This window comes from Urocitellus parryii, chromosome 15 (assembly GCF_045843805.1).
Source record: "Urocitellus parryii isolate mUroPar1 chromosome 15, mUroPar1.hap1, whole genome shotgun sequence".
NCBI classification, from domain to species: domain Eukaryota; kingdom Metazoa; phylum Chordata; class Mammalia; order Rodentia; family Sciuridae; genus Urocitellus; species Urocitellus parryii.
Window position 1 is genome coordinate 17,156,123 of NC_135545.1, and position 26,848 is coordinate 17,182,970.

A 26,848-nucleotide genomic window follows, 5' to 3' on the forward strand; every position below is an offset into this window, starting at 1 on the left:
TGGAGGCACAGTAAGGACAGTCTTTATCAAAGGACAAGGGCACCTCCTAAAAGCCTTGTAAGCTGTTGTTCATCTGCTATGGGCTCCACGCTGACCTCAGCACTTTCCTATTAATTCTTCCTACAAGGTGGGTATGTCATTATGCCCAGTTTACAGGTGTCGGAAACTGAGGTACAGAGTGGCTGACTGGCCATAATTATAGCACTAGAAGACAGAAAGGCTGACCGCCCTTTGCAACTTGCGAATCACCTCCTCCAGTCTCCTGCTCCAAGTTTTTGATTAAGATGATTCCTGGAGTTGGTAGAGTGCTTGCTTAGCATGTGCAAGGCCCTGGGTTTAATCCCCAGTTCTACAAGGGCATGCCAAAGATCTCTCAAGGGCTTCCTCAGTCTGAAACCAGAACAGGGTCTGATGAGGTGGATCTGGTTCTAACTGCACAGGAGACTGTGCCTCTAAGTCCATTTTCCTAGCTCTAAAACAGGGGTCCAAACAACCTCCACCTGGGTGGGCTGCTGGGGGATCCTAAAGGAGGTCAGAACCTGGCATGTAAATACGGGGATTCTAGAGGCCAGGCGTGGAGTCTGTCTCCCTGCCAGGTGGCCTCAGACACTGTAAATCTTTATTTGCCTCTACCTCAAGGAGTCACTGTGAGAGTAAAATGAACATCCAGTCTCAGCACAGAGCATGGTGCATATTTGGTATTCCTTTTTTTCCTCTCAACTTTTCTGCAATAAGCATAAAGTTCATTGAACACTTACTCTGTGCCGGGGCCTGTAATAACATGGATTAACTCTTTGGGTTCTCATAATAGCGGTTCTCAAGGTGTGGTCCCTGGAGGACCACTGTCAGCCTCACCTTGGGAGTGTTAGAACCGCAGCTCAGGCCTGCCGGGACCCACTGAGTCTGAAACCCGTATTCTGTAGCAGCTCTCCAGGAGATTCCCCTGTGGTTAAATCTGAGATCCGATAACTTCTACCAATCCTAAGAGAAAGGTGCTGTTATTATGCCCACTTTACCAAGAGGAAACACGTTCAAAGTCATTGACCTGCTCCAGGGGACAGGACTGCTAAGAGGCAGTAGCTGAGCCCAGACACGGGGATGAGTCTATCCTTGGTGCCCTCTCTGGACTTGGATGGTGCAGAGCTGGTGTAAGCTGCTGGACAGGGGGGATCCCCAATGACTTTAGCACCCGCTGCCCCAGGAAATGGCCTCCCCACCACAGTGGGATCCGAGTGCGACGGGAAGCCCCCACCCGTTCCGGGACCCTCCAGGCACAGGCACAGCCATTTCCAACCCTTTATTGGAACTCTGTCAGCCCCAAATAAATATAATACATTAAACCCAGAGCTGAGGAAATCGTGCACCCCAGGGGGTACCCCATAACCCCAGCCAGGCAAAATAAGTTAGTGCGGGGCCGCCAAAGGCCAGACCAGCTCCCTGGCCGGGCGGGCGATGGCGGTCAGGCTTGCACACGCTGGTCTAAAGTGCATCTTGCTCTGTGGTCCCCACGTCTGCATGGCCCTCAGCGGGGCCACTGGGAGGGGCAGGCGGGAGGTTCCCGGCGCTCACACCGTGCCAGCAGTGGCCACCGGGGCTCTTTGTGTCCTTCTGTCCATTTGAGGGGAGAGTTGTGTGGCCGGATACCCTCAGGAGAAGCTGTCATCAGACCGTGGCTGTGGCTGGGTGTCAAAGGGCGGGTCCGAGACTGTGATCCCTTGGTGTAGCTTCTCCAGCGAGAACTTCATCTGCCAGGAGGGGGCAGAGCAGGTGAGCACTGAGAGGGTGATGTCAACCCTGTCCTGCAGCCAGGAGGCCACGCCCCTACCCAACACAGGCCACCAAAGCCACGCTGCACCCCGTTTTAACTTCTCTGAGGCAGCAGAGGATGGTCTCAGTGTGAGCGTGAGGTCAGGTGGCCTGGGGTTCCATCTCGGCTTTGCTGTTACTGCCCTGGGCCCACGTCCCTCATCTGAAATGTGGGTCAGTGTTGTCCCTGTTTCATGGGGCGATTTCAGGGACAGGATGAACACTGGAATCTGGCCCACAGGAAGTGCCGAAGGCATGTTAAGGATGATTCTTTCCCCTGTGACCTTGGGCAAGCTCCTGACCCCCTGACCCCCAGGATGCTGCGTACCTCCTAACTCGCTACCAGAGAGGAAACTAGAGCATCCCTTCCAGGCTGGCCAGGAGTGTCACCCGCGCTCAGCGCCCGGGGAGCCCTGCCTGCATCTGCCGCTACAATCAATCTGCCAAGTCAACTCTGTACTCACGGCAATTTGAGAGAGAAAAATCATCAAAGATTTAACGCAGAATGGAAGAGTCCTGCCCTCCTTCTCTTTGAGCCTTAATTTCTTCCCCATCATGTCCTGCACAGCCTTGGGGGCATCTCCCCGTGAGCATGATTTCAGGGTGCAACAAGGGTGATCGACTGGCAATTTTGGCTCTGATCACCTCAGAACCCTCTCTGTTTCCCATCCCCCCCCCTCACACACACTGAGGGCACCTACCCCAGCGCCCCACATTTGCCCTGACCCACCACAGCTGCCTGCTGGAGTCCACTGGGGCATCCTCACCACGTGGGGAGGGCATGTTGATTAGACTCCTACTGTGCGCCTGGTGCTCGGCTCCCGTGACTGACAGCACACACCTATGAAGTGCTGACTTTTGGCCCAGCATTATTCCAAATGTTAACCCACTCCATCCTCACAAGAAGTGACATGGATTATGTGATCAAGGCTCAAAGTAAAGACACTTGCACAAGATCACACAGTAGAATTTGGATCCTGCCCTTGCACTACGTGGGGACTTGGGTCAACTCCCTTTTTGGAGAACCTCTTTTCTGCCTGCAGACGCTATGACCCCTTTTGCCAGAAGGGAGCAAGAGGAACAGGACTGAATCTAGCCCAGCCCTGGCTGCAGTGATTGTTTTGGGGGTGGGCCCATGACCCCAGCAGCCAATGAGAGTGAACTCTCCATTGGAGTGGCAGGTGCCACCTTGATCATCCTGCAGCAAAGGAAACGCCCCACACAAAGCCAACCCTGAGCATCGGCACAGTCAAGAGATGCTCTGAGATGGATTCTTATTACTATCAAGGGACTGGATCTAGCATCTGGCCCCACAGCCCCGCCCAGGCCTCAGCTGGTGAAGCGAAGCCCTACCTCATCCAGGAGCTCCACGGATGCCCGCAGGATCCGCCTCCACTTGTGCACCTCCACGCTGTGGAACTGCTTCTGCAGGGCCAGGATCTCTGCCCACTCAGTGGCCGTCTGAGGGAACTTGCTGCAGGGACAGGGGCCTGAGCACAGCCCCGGCCTCCCCAACCCGCCCAGCTGCCCAGCATCCTCACACTGCCCGCTTACCCTTTGGCCAGGGCCAGGCTGTGCCACGACTCAAAGGTGTGGGCCGTCCTCTCCAGGGACCAGAGGCGGTAAAAGAGGAGGGCATTGAGGGCGATGAGGACAATGAGGCTGGGGGAGGGGTCAGAGGTCAGTGACCAAAAGTCAGGCACTGAGCTCTGGACACCTCCCCACCAACCACACCTTGAAGGGGGCCTAAGACTACACCTCCATCTTTTCAGAGGATGAAACTGAGGTTCAGAGATGGTAAGAGACAGGCTTAGGGATGCACAGTATGTAGTTAAACAGTCGGGGTTCAAAACCAGGCCTGGCTATACCTATGCCCTTGACCACCACCCTTGGCCAAATCCCTGGGGACCCAGGGGGGCCTGGAATAGGGAGAGGAGGCTGCAGGGGGATGAGACACAGGGAGGGACAGGTGGGAGACGTGGGACCCTACCTCACACAGATCCTGGGAGCAGTGAGGGGAGCAAAGAGGTGACAGCCATGAGCCCGAGCCGGCCGCCCCCCTCCCCCGCCCTGGGCAGTGCCGGGACAGGCTGGCCACGTGGCTGCGCCTGAACTGGTCTGGCAAACTGAGGCCCAGAATGGCTGAGAGTGTAGCCCCCTGCCCTCCCTCCCAGGGTCAGCTCGAATCCCAGGGGCCTTATTTCCCTTCCCCAGAGCACCTGTCCCCCCCACCTTGATCGTGGGCCTTGCCTGCTCGGGTCTCAGCTCAGACATCCTGTGCTGTCCCAGGAAAGTCACCCCGACTGCCCCTCTGTGGGGCCTTGGAGGAAGCAGGTGCTGCCCTCCCACTGCCTCCCCACCCAGTCCTGACCGCCTGGGCTCGCGTCAGGACTGTCTCCCCGAGGGCTGTGGTCACTGTTGTGTCCCCACCTCCACCCGGCTTAGAGCTGGTCAGGGACACAGGAGTGAAACGCACCGATGGCCTCGTTCACCTGCACCCCCCCCCCCCCCCCCCCCGCTCACTGGGCTGATTCTTTAGCCTTTGGTGCCGATCTCCCACCCCCGCCCCCATCAAGGTCGAGTTACTCTGACCTCCCATAGCCCCCTGGGCCTCGCTCTTCCAGCAGAGAATCTTCTCCGTGACAAACTGAGCATCTACACTGTGGAAGGAGCACCAGGCGAAGCCCAGAGCGGCCAAGCACTTGCTCAAGGTCCCACAGCAGCCTGTGGGTCCAGGCCTCTTACTCACACGATGCTGATGAGAACCAGGGCGTTGGGGATGCCTGCCCCAGGACCCTGCTCCATGGACGGTTCTGAGAAGCGGGAGCTGAGGGAGCCTGTAAGGCAGCATCAGGGTCAGATAGCGGCACACAAAGCCACCCCAGCCCGGGCCCCCAGCGCCTCCGCCTGCCTGAGCAGGCCCTGAAGGAACGCACCCGAGGTGTGCATGCCAGCCCGGGTGCAGGGGTCTGGATCCGGGTGCTGGGGACCATCTCCGTGACCCCTCCAGCTGAGGGGCCGCTTTCGCCTCCGCAGACCTGAGAGCAACCCCCGGGCCTCCTTCCCGCCTTCCTCTAGGGACAGCTTCTCGGCCTTGGCGAGCTCCCGCTCTGGGAAAGGAGAGAGGGCTCTGGATGTGTACCCAGCCGGCCACGACCCCACCCGCCCCGGCTGGCCCTCGGCCCCTACCCAGGTGGTGGAAATAATCCTCAATGCCACTCCACGAGTTCTTTTCAATCAGGGACTTCACGAGGCTCCACGGCTGTTTCCGGTAGCGGATCTCTGAGGACACCCTGGGGCAGAGAGAGGGGAAGAGGGTCAGGGCCGGGGTCCCACCCCCTGGGGAGTTCCGTTCTTCCGCTAACTCAGAGAGGGTCCTCTGTCACTCAGACACACAGATGCGCTCCCTCCCCGCCCACTCACCTTTCTGGACCTCCCCCCTAACCTGGCCTTGACCCAGGCTCTGACCGTGCCAGCATCGTGGCCACTCTCCCCGCTGCCTGAGCCTCGTCCACTCACATGCTGATGTCCTGGCCCAGACCCCCCCACGGGCCTCCCCACCAGCTGCCGCACCCCCTCCACACACGCATCCCTCCACACATAGGACAGGACAGCTCAGCCCAGCTCGTCCTCAGCTGAGCTCCCCACCCTCCTGCCTGCCTCCCCACCTCCGTCAATGGCAGCTCTGTGCTTCCGGGGCTCAGGTCAAGCACCCAGGGGTCCCCGTGACCCTGCCCCTTCCTTCATATGCACACATGGACTCCATCTCAGCCCACCCTGTCACCTCCTCCTACAAACATCTGTCCAAGAATCTAAATTCTCCTCCCCTGGGCTGCCTCGCCCTGGCCCAGCCTCCACCTGCTCCTGCCTGAACACCGTGGCTGCCTCCTCCCTGTCAGGTCCCCTGGTTCCTGTCCCTGCCCTTGTTATCTGTTCCCACCTGCAACCAGAAGGAGCCTGTGAACACCTGAGTCAGGTCAGGGTCCCCCAGCTCAGAGCCCTGACCCAGTGCACCTCACCAGGATCATGAAGCCATCTCCTTGATCTCACCTCTTACTCTTCCTCCACTGACTCCACTCTAGCCATTCCTACACTTCTGCCTCAGGGCCTTTGCACTGCCATCAGCCCTCACCTCCTTCATGTGCTTATAAAATATTTTTTCCTTAGAGAACCTTCCCCTGATCAGCACACTCAGGGTAAAATCTCTGCTGGTCCAGCGCCTCCCACGCTCTTTAGCCCACGGTGCTTTTCCCTAAAGCGTTTATCACTAGTGAATGTCCTACAGGCTCATTATCATTTTTATTGGCCAATACCCACCAAGAACATGAGTTCCCCAAGAGAGGGGTCTTTGTTTAATTTTGCTGTAGCCCCACGGTCTTGAATAGGCTGGGCATACAGTAGATGCTCAATAAGCAGGTGAACAAGTGAACAGTTCACCTGCACACTCACTTGCCCTCTCTTGCTCAAACACCCCCTGCAGATGGGACCAGTCATCCCCAGGGCCACCCTCTCTATGCTCTGCTGTTCAGAGTTCTGGGTCTCAGGGACCCAACACTTCTGTTCCTCCTCCAAGGTGAGATCTGCAGCTGACTCAGGGTGGGGAGACTGGAGTAGGGCCCTGAGGCCACCAGGTTAAGGGGTGACTCACCGGAGCCGCGCCTTGTTCCGGGCAAGGCCCAGGATGCAGTAGCGGTGGGCCGTGTAGAAGTAGTCCTGGTACGGGATGCCCTGCGTCAGCACCTCCGAGTCCACCACGCACCCACCTGCCTGCGGGCCACGCCGGAACAGCGTCTGCAAGGACGGGGAGGAGGGCCGTCAAGGCCCCCCGCGGAGCCATTCTACCTGGCCGGCCACCCCACCGGGCCCTTCTACCTGGCCGGCCACCCCACGGGCCCACCTGTGTCTCCACCACGGAGGCGCTCTTGGGGCCCAGCGGGTTGCTGATGGGAATGGTGTAAGTCAGCACGCGGCGCTGGTGGCACTTGCTGTCCCCACTCCAGGGGCTCAAGGTCACATCTAAAGAGAAGAACGATGGAACCATTCTGGGGTCCTCTGCCCTCAGGATGTACGAGACTCGGTCTTTTTGAGGGTTTCAGTTTCTTGGAGATTTGTTCCCAGCCGCTGTCCTTCCTTCAAGTCCGAATCTTGCCATCTACCCTGCCTTCCTTTTAGGAATCCGTGACAGTTACAGCTGGGCCCTCTTCTGACCCCTCCTGGGGCCATCCCATCCACACCTGCAGCCTCAGTTTCCCCCTCTGTACCAGACTGGCTTCCCTCCAGGGCATCAGATCTAAGCTCCTGCAGCCTTCTGGTACCTTTCCCCGGAAGCCTCCTGCCTCCTCACCCTATGGAGCCCCACTGGCCTTAGCCCGTCTGCCTTGGGTCCCCATCCCAGTGTCCTCCGGGCTCCCACGGGAGTCCTAGACCTCACCTCCCTAAGGTCAGCTCGACCATCTGTTCAGTGCTCCCGGGGACCCTTCCTGGTTTGGCCCCTTCCTGCCTGCCCGGGGTTCCTCCCCAGCCTCCCTCTCGGCACCTGCCCTCGGACTCCGTTTCTGGTCAGGGATATTTGGTTAAAGCCAAGACGGACCATAACCTATCTGCCCGAGTTTTCTGCCTGATGTACCAATCCCCAGGACGGAAGCTGGTGCTGTGAGGCCTGTCTCCTCCCAACACAGGGCACCCACCATCCTTGGGACCACAGGGGAATCTACACTGTTCACTTTCAACAGAGGAAACAAGAAACAAGGAAAAATTACCATAGGACTCTCCCTTTAGCACCCTCCTCAGTTCCTCCTTCCAGCTTCATGTCCTAGCAGCCCCTTCACTGCCCTCAAAACACAGCTGCCCGCAGACCCCGCCCCGACCTCACGTCACACCTGCAGCAGGTGTGCTTATTTGTGCATTTCCTGCCGTTCCCACTAGATCCTGGGCACTGCGGACAGGAGTTAATCTACCCTGGCCTCTCATGGTCTCCAAGCCCGGCACGAGTAGTCATGTGATCGTGACCTGGTATCTTCTAGACCCTTACTACATACCACTGTTCTAGGCACCACCCTAGCACTAACTCATCCAGTTCTAATGGGAACCCAATAAGCTGCTGCTGTGAACAGTAAACAGAAGAAACTGAGGCACAAAGTGGCTGGGAACCTGCCCAAGGCTACAAGGCTGGTATGAGGCTGAAGCACTTCAGCTCTCACAGATGCTATTTTATTTTATTTATTGAGATAGGGTCTGGTTGTCGAGGCTGGCTTGCGATCCTCCTGCCTCAGCCTCGGGAGTGGCTGGTATTACAGGACTGTGCCACGGTGCCCAGGGCCGCGGGCATTGCTTTCACTGCCCGACTCCCAGCTGGCCTTCCTCCCCCTTCTCCTATACCTGGGTGAGCCTGGCATCTTCTCTGGCCCGCCCCTGACCTGTGAACTTGCACTGCTGCAGGAATCCCTGGAGGAAGGCTGAGTCCGAGAAGAGCATCTGCTGCAGCCGCTCGGCTCCCACGTGGAAGACGGAGTTGATGAGGAGCCGGCCGGAGAGGTCGGGAAGCAGGGCGGCCAGGTCAGCTAGGAGACAGAGAAGGGCCCGGGCGATGTAGGTCCCATTCTTCCCTCTCTCTGGGTGACCGCTCCTCCCCACTTCAGGCCTCGTGGGCTGGATGCACATCTATCCTCCTGGACCAAAGAGAACTCAGACCCCGAGTGTAACTCAGCCCCTCGGCCACAGCTTGGCGCCCAGGGGCATCAGCCGTGATGATTGGTCCAGGGGTGTGTGTGTTACCCAGGCCAGCCAATCAGCCACAAAGATTGGTTTTGGGGCGGGCCCACTCGCCAGACTGAACCAATCAGAAGCAATCCTAAGATTCTTGATGTAGCTATTGGGAAAAACAGGCCCCTTCCCTTTTTGCTAGTGTGAGAAATAGAAAGCCTGGTGGTCCTTTTATAGAACATAGTAAAGGCTTAATTGGATCCAATTGTAGCCCTTCCCTTTTGCCCGCCCTAAAGCTAAAATTAACCAATCACGTAGATTGTAACCCCGAACTCCTCCAATCAGAGTGAAGGGCAGCCCTGCGTAGGGTAGATAGGATCTACAGCCACCCACCCAGGCGCACGGGTTCCAGTAGCGCGCCTTCTGCCAAAAGTAAAGGTTTGCCTTGCCCACCCACTTTCTGGCACGTGTTTGATTTTTTTGTGGCACCTCGTTATTTCTAACACTAGGTTTGGCAGGGGCTCGTCTGCCCCCATGAGAATAAAGGATACCTTGACAATTCTTTGGCACAGAAAAAATGAACAGAATAACTGGCCTAAGCACTTTAACAAGTACTAACATTTAATTAGCCTTAACGACAAGCCTAGGAAGTAGGCATTATTACTGCTTTCCCCATTTTCCAGATGGGAGAATCAAGGCTCAGGGAGGTTCGACAATGTGCCCACATTACATAATCCTGGTTAGAAATTAGGTCAACCAGGATTCGGACCCCAGCAACCTGCTTTCCAAGTCTGTGCTCCTATTCTTCCTGCCAGGCAGCCTTTGAAGCAGAGCTCAGGACAGAGAGACTTCTAGCAACGCCATTTGAATGCCATCTCTGCCTACCTCCTGCATTTTTAAGTCCCATGAGCCAATACATCCCCTCCTGCTTCACTCTCCTGAGAAAGGGTTGTTGTGTGTGAGGAAGGGAATGAACGCGAGCCCTCCCTCCTCACCTTCCTCCCCCGTGGATGAAGAGGAGTTACTAGTGTCGGTTAACAGCTCCTCCCTGGGCAGCAAGTCCAAGGGGCCCAGGGAAGTGGGCTCCTCAGGCGGGTTGGGCTCTGTATTCAGGGGTTCTGCCACTGGAGTCACTGTCTGGCTGGTGGAGGCATCTGGCTGGCTGTCCGTCTGCTCCTCCTTGTCCTCCTCTGCCTGCAGACAAAGGATTCATACAGCCTTGCCCCACCCGATCCCAGCCTGGGGACCTCCCTGGGTGCACACTGGCTGCAAGGATTTGAGACACTGCTCAGACCTTGGGCAGTGAAGCCAATGCTGGGGAGCTGGTGTGCACACCTGGGGCTCAGGCTGAGCTGAGAGGTCCCGGGGACACCCAGATGAGGGCTCCTCTTAGCTCCAAACACGGTTGTTTGGGATGCTTTCTCCCTTCCTGTCCATCTGTCTGTCCCTTTTCCATCCATCCACCCATCCACCTTGCCCCTTCTGCTTCTCACCCTTCCCGTTTTCCTTTTGTCTCTCTTCCCCTATCCAGCCCTACTTTCCTTGACCATCTTCCCACCTCCATCGGTCCCCTCCTTCGCCCCTGTATCTTAGTCCCTCTCTGCCATCCTTCCATTGTCTCGCCCAGTCAGCACCCTCCTCTGTCCTTTACCCTCCTGCTCACCCCATGGTCTGCATCGCTGCTGGCCCGGGACAGGTTGGGGGTGCTGCGGCCACGGCGCGATCCCACGGGGCTTGGCTCCTGGCTGTGGTCGGCAGCCCCAGAGGGGGTGATGTCGCTCAGGGCAATCACATCTCCCACATCCTTGGGGCTCCTGTAGTGAAGGGAAAACATGGGACCACTGATCCTCCAGCCCCCATTCACCTTCCTGGGCCTCCCAGGCCCTGCACACCCACCTCAGTCCACCTGGCCCTCCCGGAATTCTGCACATAGCCCCATCTGGTCTCTAAACCTTGGAGCCCCTCCATCTCCAACTCACCCCAGACCATTCAGCTGCAAGGGGCAGACGTAGTCCTCATCTTCGCTGGTGAGGCCCAGCTCCGAGCCGTAGCACTGATGCACCAGGTGCCAGAGCTCGCGGGGACTCAGCGTCTGGGTAGGAAGGAATGGGGTTGACCTCACGTCCAGCCAGAGCCCTCCCTTCTAGGTTCCCCACCAGTCTTCAGCCTCCTGTTCCCCCGACGTCCACAAGGGGGCAGCATGACCTCATGAGCCAGGCCCCGCCCCCTCGCGCAGGAAACCCATCTCCCATCTCCTGGGAAGCCACATGCCTGCCAGACCTTGTGCCTGGGTGCTACACTTCCGACCTAAAGTCCTCCAAGGCTCTGGCCAGTTAAGGTTCCATTGTTACAGAGGAGAATACAGAAGTCCAGGAGGCCCAAGAATGGGAAGTTATATGCTTGAGGTCACTTTAGTGAATCCCAGTTGCCTCTGGGATTCAAGTGCAGCCAGACTCCAGAGCTCATGTTCCCACCCACGATGGCTACAGTGCCCCCGAGTCTTTCTTCAGGTGTCCTCAGACGCCCTCGGGTTTCAGCTGCCTGTGCTCAGAGTGGCTGGATGACAACAGTGATGAAATAATAACAGTGATAGTGGTGGCAGCAGCTGGCACCCACTGGTGTGCCATGAGGAGCCCGGCATTCTGCTAACCCACGTCCGCTAACCCACCAGGACTTCAAAACGGATCTGGGAAGTGGGCACTAAGATACCGTCTTCATTTTAAGCTGGGTGCACTGTAATATGCCAAGGTCAGCTGACTGGGAAGTGGCAGTGCTGGATGAGCTCCCAGGAGGCCGTGGAGAGCTCTGGCGCTAGCCACCAGCCCACCCACCTCAGACAAGCTGATGTCACCGGGCGCTTCTTCCGGACCCAGCTCTGGGTGTTGTGAAGTAGGGGCGGTCCCCACAGGCCAGATGGGGTTTAATGACTTGCCCTAGGTGGCACTAATCAGTGATGGGGCTGGAACTGCAGGGCCTGAGTTATGACTGTCCTCTGCCCTTGGCCTCTCTGGACACTAACTCTGCATTGTCCCCTCAGGATCCTCAGTGGATTCTCTGACACTCTTGCTTCTGGGGGTGACCACAGCTGGAGCTTCCCCCAGGGGATAAGAGGTCCTCAGATGGCAGGGCGCACACAGCAGAGCTGGAGGAGGGGGTGCGGATGTTCCAAGGTGCTGCGGCCCCCAGCAGCAGCCTTTGTGTGAGGAGCACCCAGCATTCCCGCCAGCAGAACCTTGAAGCTGTCCAGTGCGGAGCTCTTCCCCAGCCCCAGGGATGAATAATGACTGGTTTACACCCACTCCTCTCTTCTGCTGGAGACTCAGCTTCAGAGTCAGGCCTGAAAGAAGCCTTTGGCTGTCCCTGGATGGGCCTATGAGGTTATATGAGGCCTGGTGTCCATGGAGAAGACATGGGGGTTCCTCCTGTTCCCTGAGGTCTGGCATCCTGGCATCCCTGGCATCCCTGGCTCCATGGTCCCCTGGCACCCTGCTTCTCCCCCAGGCCTCACCAGGCTCACCTTTTCCAGCAATGCATTCTGCCAGAGGCGGAAGATAAGGAGGAAGCAGCGGTCACGGGCCCCAAAGGAAGTGAAGAAATGCTGCAGAGAAGAAGGGCTGTGAGGGCCAGGGGAGATGGGGCGGGGCCAGAGGGGAGATGGGGCGGGGCCGGGGGAGAGATGGGGCGGGGCCGGGGAGAGATGGGGTGGGGCCAGGGGAGAGATGGGGTGGGGCCAGGGGAGACGGGGCAGGGCCAGGGGAAGCTCCATCCTCATTCAGGACTATCCCTGCTGCTCTGTCCTGATGTACCCACTCATTCGTCCCTGCATACATTCCACAAAATAGTTATCCTGTGCCCAGACCTGCAAGGTCACCACAAGGTGAGACAGCCCAGGGCTCTTCCTCAGAGCTCACAGTCTGGGTGGGAGACAGACCCTTCTCTAGACAGGCTCAGCTCAGGGCACTTTCCCAGCCCCCTTGGTCTCTGAGGTGGTCAGCTGATCCACAAAACACAAAGGAAGTTTGCTATGAAGTCTTCCCCTGCCCTCCCCGCTTCCTGTCCTGCAAGTGGTTGGACTAGTCTAGCCATCTTCCAATGAACTGGCCCTGAGGCAATAATGCAGAGGACAGGATGGAGCATCAGAGGGGCGTCCAAGGGGCAAGGACATCTGAGTTGCTAGAGACATGGGAGGGAAGGATTTCACTATGTCCCTGCGCAGCTGTGTGAGGAAAGGATCTGACAGGAAGTTGAGGTAGGGACCCAGGTCAGAGAGGATGGGAGCCCGGCCATGGCAGGGGCTGGGAGAATAAAGAGCAGGTGATGGACCTGAGAGAGGTTTGGGGTCCAGAAGAAACGGAGCTTGGCTTTGGGTCAGGGGAGCAGGGAGATGCTGAGATCAGTGACTACATGGTCCCCGTCACTGGGTCCCTGGACTCACCTTCTCGCTCTCTGTACAGATCTGGATGGCATTGGGGATCAGCTTGGCCGTCTTTTCCTTCTTTAGACACGTCACTTCCTTCAACTGGATGGAAATCTGAAGGGGGCAGGAGGGTCAGAAGGGGCCAGGGCCCCGCCACGCTGAGGCCTCTCCCTCCCATCAGCTCACCGTGGTCTCCCAGCGGAAGATGTTGCTGTAGAAGCAGATCCAGTTCTCAGAGAGATAGAGGCGCCCCTGAAGGAGGATCTCACGCTGCAGAGCACAGGAGTAATCTGAGAGCGGGAGAGACAAGTAGATACTGGAGTCACCTGGCTGCTGTTCTCACAGCCCAGAGGCTGGAAACACAGGTCAAGGGGGTGGGACCAGGTCTGGGGTGCAGGGACTCACCCACGATGAGGCGCTCAGCTTCAGGGAGTTTGCTGAACAGCTTCCGGAAGTCTTCATTGCGCTGTTTGTAGGTGGGGCTCAGCATCTAGGGGAAGTTTGGGAGAGAAAACCTGGATGGGGATACCCACCCCCAGCTCTACCCCACAAAGTTTCCAGAGCCCCCTCAGTCTTCCCAGCCTCTTAGGCGCTCTGAAGTTTCAGTATCTAACCTGCTTCTGCCTTCTACTGCCCACGACATGTCATTTTCTGATTTCTTAGATCAGCCAGATCCTATGTCAAGTACTGCCAGCATCACCAACTCCCATTGACTGTCCCCTTCAGCCTTGTAAGGCAGGGCTGTTTCTTAAGGAGAGTTTGAAAGGCCCAGAGAGTTAACTGATGCCCTTTATCACACAGCACATAACTAGCAGCACAGGGTGTGACTCTGGTCTGCTAATTGCAGCCCCTGTTCCTTGACTGCTTCAACCTGGGGCTCTAGGTCAGCAGATGGCCCCCTCCCTCCTGCCCCCTCTAGCAAGTTCCCTTGCCCAGATACTTACACTGTACCAGCTCTGCATCTTCTGCAAGGGAAAGAGAGGAGTTAGGATGAGGCCTCGGGTCACCCACCTTGCCACCCCTCTGTGCCCCCAGCTGGCGCTTACGCCGACCTTGCTGTTGCGGATGAAGTTCCGGCTGCCCAGGCTCTGGGTGCTGGGAGTCCCAGACATGCCACTCTTTTCTGAGGAGCTATCTGACCCCTTCTCCACCATGGTGCCTGGTTCTGGCTCAGGAGGGGGCCGGCTTGGGGGCAAGAGCTGCAGCCGCTTGCGGAGAGATGGGGAGCTGCTGGGTGTGCTCCGGCCAGAGTGGGGCGTGGTGCTGGGGTAGAGAGAAGAGGGGTGCTGAGGGAAACGGGCTGGGGATGGGCCTAGGTTTTCTTTTCTGTTTGGTTTTTGAGGGGGCCCCAGGGATTGAACTCGGGGGCACTCGAGCACTGAGCCACATCCCCAGCTCTGTTTTGTATTTTATTTAGAGACAGAGTCGCACTGAGTCGCTTAGGGCTTCACTAAGTTGCTGAGGCTGGCTTCGAACTCGCAACTCTCCTGCCTCAGCCTCCCGAGCTGCTGGGATTACAGGCGTGCACCACCACGCCCTGCCAGGCCTGTTTTTAAAGGCCCATCTATGGGCCCATTAACCCCCATCCACCCACCCTTCCATCTACTCATCTATCCATGTGTGCCTCGTTACCTCCTTTACCATCCAGAGAGTGATAAATGCACACCCTCGTCTTGTGGTTTGGAAGGTTAATCAAATCACTATGTGTAAAGTATGAGTTCCTCTAACAGAGCCAGGTCCGTCTGAGCTCTCAAGAACACCTGCTTCCCCCCCAACCCCTTGCAGTGCTAGGGATGGAGTCCAGGGCCTGAGTGGGAAAGCGCTTTACCACTGAGTACATCCCCCATCCCCAGCTCTTTTCATTTTATATTGACACAGGGTCTCACTAAATTGCCCAGGCTGGCTTTGGACTTGTGATACCGTGCCTCAGCCTCCGGAGTAGCTGGGATGACAGTCTGCACCACAGCACCTAGCCTTTTTTAAAAAAACATACTAATTCATTCATATAACAAATATTTATCAAACAGTGACTTTCCACTTAGTTGCTCAAGCTAAAAACTTAAGAATCTTTCTTAATTTCTTTCTTTCTCCCAAACATTCATTTCCAATCTGTCAGCAAGTCCCACCGGATCCACCGCCACACTCTATTTCCAGGGCTGGGGATGTAGCTCAGGGGTAGAACACTTGCCTAGCATTCCCAAGGCCCTGGGTTCCATCCCCAGCACGCACACGCACAAAAAAGTAAAACTACTTTTTTTTCTTTTTGGTACCAGGGATGGAACCCAGGGGTACTTAACCACTGAGCCCCATCCCCAGTCCTTTTTATTTTTATTTTTTAGAGACAGGGTCTCACTAGGTTGCTTACAGCCTCATTAAGTTGCTGAGGCTGGCTTTGAACCTGTGATCGTCCAGCCTCAGCCTCCAGAGCTGCTAGGATTACAGGTGTGCACCACCGCCCATTATTTCTTTTCTACCCACTTCTCCCTGTTCCAGGCTCCATCCCTAACTGCTGGGCACCCAGCGGCCTCCACCTGGGTCTCCTGCTCCTGTCCCTGCCCCCACAGTCTGTTCCCACTGCAGCCTCTTCTGGCTGTGACCACCTGAGTCAGATCAGGGTCCTCCCAGCTCCAAGCCCTGCCTTGCCTTGACTGCACCTCACTTCAGGTTCAAACCAAGTCCTCACCCTGAGACCCAAAGCCCCAGTGACCAGGTCCCGTCACCTCCCTGACCTCATGGCCTCCCCTCTCCTGGTTGTCCCAGCCATTCCAGCCTCCTTCTGTTCCTTAAGCTCTCAAACTTCATTCCCATGACAAGGCCTCTGCATCTTTGGTCGCCTCCACCGCAGCCCGGGCATCGCCCGCTCATCTCATTCATCTCCAATGCTCCTCCTCCTGGTCACTCAGCCCAGCATGGCACCTCCCTAGTCACACCCCATGTTATCTACACTCACCCTGGTTCATTGCCTGACGTGCATATCAGGAGGCCCTGGTTGCTACTTGTCACCTAGCACCCCAAACTGTATGGGACACACAATAAACATGGGAGACTGGGTAAATGATCCCGTGCTGCCTGGAGCTGGCAGGAGCAGAGCCCGTGGGCTGTGGCTCCTGCCCTTGGAGAGTTAACCTGGGGGTGGGGAGATGTTAGACAAACAGAGCACTCGGATGACTGCGCAAATACAGACTAATAATAAAGGCTGTGGGGTAAGCATCGGGAACTTTAAAGGGACATTCACTGTGGACTCCTTATCAGGAGCTATGGCCAGCTCTCTGTGTGCTTAGTTTTATTATTCCTCAAACAATCCTGTGCACCTGATCGCATCACCATTCCCGCTTCATAGAGGAGGCAGCGTGAACCACTTGCCTAGGGACGGCAGCTGGTTTATTTCAGGCGGGATTCCAACTTGGGGCAGTGACCTGTCCTGGGATGCAGGTGGGATTCCCTCCACCAGGAGGGGCTCTAGCAACTCACCTCTCCTGCCACCAAGCATCAGCACACACCCTTCCCTCATCCAGCCCACCCTTGCCCTTCTCTGCCCAGCAGATTCTTATGTGTCCTTCAAGACTTGCTCACGCACCCTCTCCTCACTCCAGTGCCCCTTGTCCCTCGCCTGACGTGCCTATCAGTCTGATGTCACTGTCATTCCCCCCACAGGTCTACTGGCTTCCTGACGGCAATCGTTGGGGCTACTCTGGTCCCTGCTTTGTTCAGTGTCTGTCCCAGCCTTGCTCAGGACAATGCAGAATGAAGCAGTCACATACTTGTGAAATGAATTTGTGGAATATATAAATTAATTAAAAATTAATTAAACTCAAATGGTGGCTCGGGCCATTGCCACTCTTCCTGGACCAGCCTCCTCCTTGGTCTCCTGCTTAAGTCCCTGCATCCAGTCTGTGCCCACCTGCAGCCAGAGCCAACCTGTGCAAACTGGACTCAGGCCACCTCTCACCCCAGGAAAGCCCGGATCTGGTCCCTCTTGACCCATGTCACCTGTATTCCCTCCCCTGCAACCCAAATACTTTTTCTTCCAGATGTCACCTCCTTCAGGTCCTTCTCAGTGGACACATCTCAGGACACCTCCCCCCAGCCCTGTGCCCTATTTGAAACCACACTGCCCACCCCTGTTCCCCTTCTCTGCTTTCTCTTTCTCCTCAGCAGCAGACCTCTGTATCTCCCCCGGATTCTCATCCCACCGCCTGGCCTGGCCTGGCACACAGTAGGTGCCCTGTGCAGATCTGCACTACGGATGGACTGAGTGAATGATCCACCACCTCCCTCCCAGAACTTGGATTCAACCAGGCGTATAAGTTGCAGAACTTGGACTTGTAGGTCTAGGGGCTTCCAGTCTCAGTGCTGCCATTTCCTATGTGACTGCAGGCTGCTATCTGGACCTTCCTGAGCCTCAGTTTACTCTGCTATATAATGGGAATAGCAACTGTAACCACCTCACAGGGTTACCTGGAGGGAAAAAAAAAAGTGAAACATAAAGCCCAGCATATAGAGACACTTTGGTTGGTTGGACTCTTCTCCCTCTTTCAGGAGCGAGCAGATAAGGGGCCCTGCCACCATCCTGGCCCCTCTACCCAAGATGCTGCGCGGACCCTGACAGTGCCTCCCATGCACCTAGGCTGGCGGCGGGAGCCTCCGTCATTCACTGTCTAAGCTTGCTCTGCACCTACACTGCACCTGGCGCTGGGGACACACGGGGACACATGGGGACACACGGCAGGGTGGGGGAACACACAGATCCCTCTGTAGGGACAGTGTGCCAGCTGAGGAACCCAGTCAATCAGTAAGAAAGCATATAATGAGGCTGATGATCTCAGACGCTGGCCAGTGCTCCTGAGCAGCGCTGCTCAGCATGGCCCCACACTGGCAGCACCAGCAGCCCGGGAAGTTGTTGGAAATGCAGATTCCAGGACCCTGTCCTAAGCTCCAGAATCAGAAACCAGGGTGGGCCCCCGGGAGATTCTGCTACACGCTCATAGGCAAGGACCACAGAGACACAGGACGACGGGACAACTAGGAGCAGGGATGGTTTCTTTGGTGAGAGAGTCTGCAGAGGCCTTGCTGGGCAAGGCTGTGGTCATGAGGACAAAGAGCAGAGCTGGCAGAGTGGGAGAACGGAGAAGACAGTTCTAGGTGCAGGAACATCAAGTTCAGGCACAGGACTGAGCTTGGCAAGTCTGAGGAAGAGTGAGGTGGCCAGCAGGCCTCAGGGAGGCGGGGAGGGCCCAGGCCTGTGAACCCTGGTCAGGAGTTTGTGGGGTTCACCCTGAGGGTACTGGCGAATGGGGAAGGGCTCTGAGGAGGGGGTGATCATGCCACTCCCACTGCCCCAATCTTCTCACCTTTGGCCAGAAACACAGCCCTGCCCTACTCTCCCAAAGCCAAGATCTAGAGGCAGGGTGCCTGGGACAGGTTTAAGACACACAAACAGGGCAAGGCCCACACCCCAGTTCTTGCTCCTGGGCAGGACAATGAGGAAGTGCCCGAGGGCAGGCCCAGCCCAGGGTCTGCCCAACCAAGCTGGCAGTAGAGTGCAGGGAGGAGCCCAAGCAGCTAGAGGACCGTTACAGGGGCGGGGACTGGGAAGTGTGTTTTTTTGCCACTGCAGACACTTCACCTCAGACTTCCGGGGCTGCCCGAAGATGCCTCTGGTCAGAGTGGGGCAATGCATACCCAGGTGTGCAGAAAACTCAGGAAGGTCACACACAGCTAGTGTCCTGGGCAAACTGCAAAGTCTGCCATATGCACACAAACACACACACACATACACACAATGGTAGTATCACAGATATGCTATAGTCACGCACAGAGCCAGGGTCCCAGAACAATTACAAACACACACAACCACAGCATTATAAATATGCTACAGCAACACACAAAGTTCTGGAAAAGCCACACACACACACACACACACACACACACACACGTAGGCTTGCACATTGCAGAGGGCTCAGAAACACATCGTAAACCACAGAAAGTCCCAGATAAATGACATTCACACACAGCCTCAAGAAAATGTCAGGAAAGCATCAAAGGCAAAAACCTTTCCACAATCACAAAGAAAGCTACGTGGCGACAATCCCTGGGCCCCCAGCTAACACACACAGTCCTAGGTAAATGAAGTCATTTGGTCAGCCTGCACTTCCTGCCCTTATGGTCTCACTGTCTGTCAGGAAAGACAAAGCAAAGGCCAGTTTTAAAGTGACAAGGGATGGAATTGTCAGCTGCTGTTGATACAGCAGAGAACCTTGACACTCACACACCATGAAGGACTCCGGAGTAATACTGTCCAGGGGGCTGTGGGCACACCTTGACAACACAGTGGCCAGATACTGAATTAATGTGTAGGACATGCTTTACAAACCAAGGGGGACAACATCAGTTATCACGGTTACTGCCTCCAGAGAGTCAAGGTTACACCCAAGGTCTCAGGAAGGAGGGTCCCAGGCCCACAGAGAACCACCAGGGGTCTCTCTGTCTCTCTCCTGACACAGACAAAGCCACAAAGGGTCTCAGCGGCACACAGAAAACCCCACTCAATATACAACAATGTCACAAATGGATACGTATGGAAAGTCATCCAAAGATAGAACTGTAAATTACAGGCACAAACAAACAGAGGGTCACATCGACAGAAACAGATCTCCCAGACACACAATGTCACAAATAGACACCTACTGGTCATTTACATTTGCATACAAAGCTAAATAAGAGTTTCAGAGTTAAATTACAGGCACATAGGAACACAGCAGGTCATGGTGCAACAGAGAGCCCCAGACACATGTCCACACACTAGAGTCATTATGGAACACACACTGGGAACTCTCAGTGACACTTGGAGCCACAGATGGAATTAATGGTAAATTCCTGCACAAACAACCAAGGAGGACACAGGAGCCCCAGGGCGCAGGTAAACATCCCAAGTCCCTAGCAGGTAATTTGTATTTGCTCATGGAGTCACAGATGGAATGAAAACACATCACACGCTGTACCACCAATGGTGGGTCCCAGCAGCAGGTGAAAAGACCCGGACACACACGACACAGTCACAATCAGACACACACAGGTAACTTGTGGGAGCACCCAGGGCCACAGACGGAATTTATGCTGAATTACATACACAGATACCTCCAAAAAGGATCACAGCTGCTTCACACGCGCCAAGAGCCCAGACAGACCTGCAGACACTTGCAAGACGCAGTTCAGATCGGAAACATCGTCGCACACGGTGGCCAGACCCCGGGAGGAGCTCAATTCCGCGCCCACTTGGCCCCAGCGGACCTCGGCGCTGGGTCCTCGGGCCACGCAGAAGCCCCCACCCCAGCAGCGGCCGAGGACGGTGTGAGGGGGCGCGCCCAGGGGACCCTGTCCGGGGCCTGCCGGGGCTGCGCGGCCTGTGGGCCCGGCTGCCGGGGACTGGCCACGGTCCTCCCTCCTTCCCGGGCCCACAGACCCGGCCGGCCTCGCGCCTGCCCCTGGCCCCCGAGGGCCGAGCCAATGCAGGCCTGGGGACCCTCCCCGCAAGAAGGGCCCCGGGCCCCCCGCAGAACCCCGCACATCGGCGCGGCGCGGGCCAGCAGCGGCCACCCCGACCGCGGGCCTCCCCGCCGTGGGCGCTCCATCCCCGGCTGCACCCCTTGCCCCGTGAGCCCCCCGCACCTCCGCGCCCCGCCACCGGCCAGGGTCGCCCCGGCCGGCGCCCACGTGCACCAGCTCCCGACCCGCCACCCCGCGCGGCGGCCTCCCGCTCCTCCCGGCCCGACCCGGCCGCCGGCTCCTTACTCGAACATGGATGCGGCGCGCCCGGCCGCAGGGCAGGGCAGGGCAGGCTGAGCGGGGCTGGCTGAGCTGGGCGACCCCGCAGGGCACCGGCCTCGCCTGCCTCGGCCGCCGCCCCCACCCGACCCCGCCGCCCGCACAAAAGGCCGGAGCCGCCGGAGGCCGCCGCGGCGTCAGCGACACCCCCTTCCTGCCCCCGCCCCGCCGCGTCACGGCGCCGCCCCCTGCCCGGGCGGGGACGGCGGGAGCGACCCGCTGCGGCCTAGGAGAGGACCGAGAAGCTGGGGGAGTCCCGCTCACCCAGGGGGTCGGAAATGGGGAGGAGGACAGGGACCCAGCGAGAGAAGGGGACACAGAGGCTCTGCTAAAACCGAACACCGGATGGTGACTGCCTGGGACACCCTGGGCGCCCTCTCCCCTGGCACCCAGAAAAGGGTCCTCCTTCACCCCGCTCTTTAACCGACACCCATACCCCAGGGAGGAACTGGAGGGGTGGGGCGAAGGTGGCACAGAAGTGCTGGGAAGCCGAGGGGTGAAGGTGGTTTTGGGGGAAACCGAAGAGCGCGGGAAGGGGTGGGGCTCCCCCCCCAGTCTCAAAGCCTCGGTTCTGACTCCAGGACCGCGGTCTCTGGGGACTTCGCAGTCCTAGTCCTCCAGTCTAAGTCAGAAGCTCGTCCTCTCTGTCTCTTGTTGGTGCTGTGGCCCTGAGCAAGTTACCCCCGGCCTGGGCATCCCACTAACTCTGTGGTAAGGGCTTTCCCCGACAGACAGTGCTTTTTGAGATGGGAAACCCGGCCTCTGGGTTTGGGGAAGATGCTGACCTTTGGGGAAGTGATTTGCAAGCCACCCAACTGCGACATGGGTCAGGCCCTTGCTTGGAAGACATAGCCTGCACCCATCTCTGCAAGGTGCTGTCTTTTGGTGTCCTGAATTCCTTGCCCAAAAACACATCACATGAACCCCAGCTCCCAGCTCCTAGGCTCAGGCCCCCAGCAGAGGGACTTGTTCCCCACCCCTCTTCAGGGTGGGCTGTCCCTACCTCTTCTGAAAAAACTCCATTCTCTGATAGTAGAATGAATGGGACATTAACACCCTCTGTGCATATGATTACACGACCTGTCAACTCTACATCATGCACCACAGATGAATGAGAAGTCATACTCCATTTATGTATGATGTGTTAAAACACATTCTACTGTCAAGTATAACTAATTAGAACAAAATTTTAAAATTGTAAAATGTTAAAAAACAACAACAAAACATCCATTCCCATCCCTTCCCAGCCCTTAACCTTTCCCTACCTCCAACCCCCATCCAAATAAAACACAAACAACCGTGTTTCCTATATTTGTTGATGGCCAGCCCCAAACCTCTGAGTCTTCCTTCACCCCTCTCTTTAACCGACACCCACACCCTAAATATCATAAACCTTGTCAGCTCCACCTACAAACCTTCTCCAGAATCTAAAATCCTCTCCCCTACTCCTACCCGGACTATCACACCAGCCTCATCCATCCCTGGTCTCCTGTTCCAGTCCAGTCCTGGCTCAGGGACACCCCAACCCCAACCCCACCCCTAACATACACCTCATCCCAGGTAAAAGCCAAGAAGAGCTCAGGTTGGCCCCTACGGCCCTTGTGCTTGGCCTCTCTCACCTGTGGCTGCCTCTTCCTAGGTCTCCCTTTGGCTCATTCCCCCAGTCACCGTGACTCCCTCGCTCGTTCTCTCTCTCTCTCTCTCTCTCTCTCTCTCTCTCTCTCTCTCTCTCCAGGCACCTTCCTACCTTAGGCCTCCTGCCTCTCAACCTCCTCCTGCTACCCCTTCTGCCTAGGAAAGCTCTTCCCCATTCTTCCATGGCTGCCTCTCCTCCTTTGATGTCCGGCAGGTCCTTCTTCCACCCTTTCCCGTGTCCCATTGCCCTCTTTATACATTTCTCCTTGCCTGTTTCTTCTTTTGAAATGCTTTCACACTTTTAAGTAGGGTTTATTTCCAACAGGAAAAAATTATCATGGCCATCTAGGTCTCCATCATCCATATCCAATAGATGTGGACATTTGACCATTTTGTTTGAGATCCTTACAAAAGAAGGAGAAGACGAAATTATCTATTAAAGTTACAGCCAAAGGCCCAGCTCCCCATCCCCACCTGCTCTGCCTGGGCACCCCAAGGTGCCACCTGCCTCAAAGCCAGCGTTGGTCTTTCCCATGTGATTTCCTATCCTTTTCCAGCATCAGGATGCATCCACCAACAACATCGCCTATCATTCGGTGTCTTTGAAAAAGATACACAATCGGGCTCCTAAAGTACTGTTTTGCAACTTGCTTTTCCTCATCCCCAGTATTTCTGAGGTTTCTGCACACCGATGCACACAGCTCTACTTCATAAACTTCAGCTCTTATGGAGTGTCCATTGTTGGAAGAAACCACGTTGAGTATTTCTATTCAGGTCATCATAGTTTCCCCTTGTGCCCTTGAACCTCCCAGTTCCTGTCTCCCTAGACTAGAGGTAGGATTTCTTTGCAGAAGTTTTGTTTAAACCTTTTTTTTTTTTTTTGGCCTGTGAGCTACAGCAGGAAATACCTCTCGCATTGCCTCCGGCACACACTTAGGAATATATGTCATGTCACAGAAGTTGCAGGAAACCACACTGACGCTTGCTAAGCCCCATATGAGGTGTTACTTTCAATTCTATGTTATTTTGGTGTGGGAACAAAGTGGGATCACAATTGACCACATTGGTTTCATGACCCTTACGTGGGTCCTCACCCATAGTTTGAAAAACACTGAGTGTGTCAAATGGCGGGGGGCAGGGTGGGTTCCACTCTATTCTTGCTAGGCAGCGTTCAGTTGTGCCAATGCACACTCTACTATGACTGTTTCATCATTTCCAGCCAGGTCCCTGTGGGGCCACCCTCACTAACCTGTACTCCCCCCACCTCCACCTAGGCAATGACAGCCCACAAGCAACCCACCCTTGAACATGAGTAGAGAGAGAGGGAAAAAAAAAACCCACTATCCATTCCACTGCCCAGGTCTTACCTGTCCTGAGACAGACTTTCCAGGTCTGGGGTCCTTGGTCGCTGCAAGTGTGGGGTGGTTGGGGTGGAGGGGGGTGACTCCCCGTCACTAGATGGTGTTATTTGAATGGTGGGCACCTCCAGGAACCTCCATGACTCGGGGGCCAGGCCCTGGGATATCTCATTTTGTGCCCGATGCTCAGCTGAAGGAACAGGAGAGTCCTGGGCACTGCCCTGGGAATCTGGGGGCACCCAGGACAGCAGGGGTTGGAGCTCAGCCATGAGGAGGCTTGTGGACAGCAATGTGGCCTGTGGGGTAGGAAAAAAAAGATAGGTGAAGGGAGGAGGCCCTGTCCAACAAGCCCCTAGCACTGTCCCCTCCTGGGCCACTCAGAGAAGTGAGTTCTGGGGGGGGGGGTGTCACAGAGATCTGGGTGGGATTCTCACCTTTTCCAACACTCTTCCCTCATAACCCTGAGCCTCCGTTCCTTCTTCGGGACACTAAAGGTCCTAGTTCAACATCCTCAGATGAGTGGACAGTGTCAGAGAGCTTGGTCATGCAGAGCACCCAGCCCAGGCCACCCATGAAGCCAGTGCTCAGCAAATATGTGTTCACGTCCCTGGGCTGGGAGTTTTGCTAAGTATTCACTAAAACCAGGCCCTGGGCGCTGTGTACACTCCAGGCCAAACCCCACGTCCTTTCCATATACAGGGCCAAGAAGGAACCAGGCCTGAGTGGGCCCCAGAGGCCTCAGGCCTGTGTAAGGGCTGATGAATGGGAGACAGGGGCAGAATCCAGGATTTCCCTTCCCTGTTTGCCCAGCACTTGCCCCTCCCAAGACAAACAAGGGGAAGGTGGCTGCTTCAGCCTCCAGAGCCAGGGAGGAAGCCTGGCCAGTTCCTGCCACTGCGGTACAATGTTGGAGGCCACTTGGGTCTGGGGACCATAGACAGCAGCCTGCCTGTCCTCACACAGCCAAGGCTTCCTGGGATCTAACCTCCCAGGGAGCCGGGAAGGAGGGCCCGTGGAACCCCGTGAGGATCCCTCTGGGTCTTGGGAAGACGTTGACTTTAGAGGCCAGGCCTGGACCTTACCAGGAACTAGAACCCCATGACCCTACCTTGTGGGCGCCTCCTTCTTCTCCTCTCACAGGTTTCAGGCTCTAGGGTAAGGGACGGAGACCTGGCCCTTCCTTTTACCTCCGAGTCCTGGTTGGCCAGGGAGTCCTGACCTTCAGGCTGGAATGGCATGTCCGGCTGGAGTCGCGTTACCCTCTGGCCAGCTGTTCCTGAGAGAAAGGGGAGAGTGGCGTGGGGGTGGGGTGCTCCTACTCCAGAGGAACTGAGGAAGGACACCTCATCTTTCCCTTCCTGACTGTCCCTTCAAGAAAGGGTCATCCTCATCCTAGGCCCGTAGTGGTCCACCCCTGCGTGGGCCTGCAGCCCGCCACACTGTGGCCAACAGCTTCTGCCCTCTGCTCCCCAGAACTGCGCCTCCAGGTCCGGGGACCACCCTGGTGGCCAAATCCAACACATCTGCCAGCCTCATCTTCCTGCTTTGTCTTGAACCCAGGGCATCCCTCTCGCCTCTGTGGGCCAGGATTTCTGGGTCCCCTCCTACATCTCTGAGACCCCCATCTCCCTTCTGTGTACAGTTCCTTCTCCTCGACCTGCATTCCACATGGCTTAAGTTGGGTACTTTTCTCCTCCTTTTCCATTTTTATTACATAATAATTGACACATACAAAGGGGTATCTGCATCATGGATGTGAGTTTTTTATATAGAACAATACAATGAGCCCAAACCCTGTTCTTAGTTTGAACCCGTGACTGCCTTAGGCCACTTCTCATACCACTTTGCTTCTCTTCCAGAAGTCTTTATTACCCTTCATCTGAAAGTTAGCATACTAATTTTTTTTTAACCTAAGTTGCTTAGGGTCTCATTAAATTGCTGAGGCTGACTTTGAACTTGCAATCCTCCCACCTCAGCCTCCCAAGCCGCTGGGATTACGGGCGTGCTCCACCGTGCCCAGATCATTCCACTATATTTCTAATAATTTTAATCACATTAGTATGTATTTCTAAATAATGTATTTTTAAAGTTTTGTTTATTTTTGAGTTTTATAAAATGAAACCATATCTGCAAGGCATAATGGTACACCCTGTAATCCCAGTGACTAGGGAGGCTGAGGCAGGAGGATCACAAGTTCAAGGCCAGCCTTGGCAGCTCAGTGAGGCTCTGAGCAACTTAGTGATAACCTATCTCAAAATACAAAATAAAAAGTGCTGAGGATGTATCTCAGGGGTTAAGCACCCCTACGTTCAATCCCTAGTACCAAAAATAAATTATTAAATCAAATGAAATATTATCACATGTCATCTTCTTAAAATTTTTTTATTTGTTCTTTTTAGTCATGATAGTAAAATGTATTTTGACATATCATACATACATGGAGTGTAACTGCCTATTTCTGTGGTTGTATATGATGTGGAGTTATAATGGTCATCTATTCCATATGTACATAGGTCATGCGTCATCTTCTAGGACTGGATTTTCTCATTTAACATTACAATAGTGCCCCTTATCCTCTGGGGATACATTAAAAGACCCCCAGTGGATGCCTGGAACCTCTGAATCCATATTCAGAATCCTATACACAAGTACCAATTTTTCGGCAGTGGATCTGATAACGATTATGGCTGCTAAGTGACTAATGGACAGGTAACATATACAACATGGATACACTGGACAAAGCCATAATTTACATCCTGGGTAGGACAGAGCAAGACTGTGAGATTTCATCATGCTACTGGTACACGACTTCAAATTTGTGAAATGTTTATTTCTGGTATTTTCCTTTTAATATTTTTGGACTGAAGGTAACTTAAACCCTGGAAAGCAAAACCACAGATGGGGAGAGTCTACTGTATTTCTAAGATGTATCTGTGTGGTTGCAGGTTAACTCTACTCCATCTATTTTTACTGAAGTCCAGTATTCCATTGTGAGAATGCATCACAATGAATCCATTTTTCCTGCCCATGGACACTGGCTTGTGTCTGGTTTTCAGCTATGAAAATGGAGCTGGCACGAATGCTCCTGGGTGAGCCAGAGTCCCAC

General features: G+C 55.6%; 1 protein-coding gene across 2 annotated transcripts; it reads right to left on the reverse strand.

The window, feature by feature from the left end:
• Positions 1-1,284: 1,284 nt before the first annotated feature.
• On the reverse strand, positions 1,285-24,958 carry Gramd1a (GRAM domain containing 1A). Of its 2 annotated transcripts, XM_026391234.2 has the most exons (20): positions 24,851-24,958; positions 23,752-24,038; positions 13,978-14,188; positions 13,870-13,890; positions 13,331-13,415; positions 13,112-13,215; positions 12,944-13,039; positions 12,026-12,106; positions 10,488-10,600; positions 10,172-10,322; positions 9,504-9,702; positions 8,223-8,366; positions 6,704-6,822; positions 6,455-6,597; positions 4,996-5,099; positions 4,743-4,916; positions 4,556-4,643; positions 3,361-3,468; positions 3,160-3,280; positions 1,285-1,745 (listed from the first exon to the last, which is right to left on the reverse strand). In XM_026391234.2, the coding sequence occupies exons 2-20, from the start codon at positions 24,009-24,011 to the stop codon at positions 1,647-1,649; spliced, it is 2,421 nt and encodes an 806-aa protein (XP_026247019.2). In that variant the 5' UTR covers positions 24,012-24,038; positions 24,851-24,958; the 3' UTR covers positions 1,285-1,646. The 2 variants fall into 2 exon arrangements, with proteins under 2 accessions (XP_026247019.2, XP_026247020.1); XM_026391235.2 differs by lacking the exons at positions 23,752-24,038; positions 24,851-24,958 and adding an exon at positions 20,717-20,857.
• Between the last annotated feature and the right edge of the window lie 1,890 nt (positions 24,959-26,848).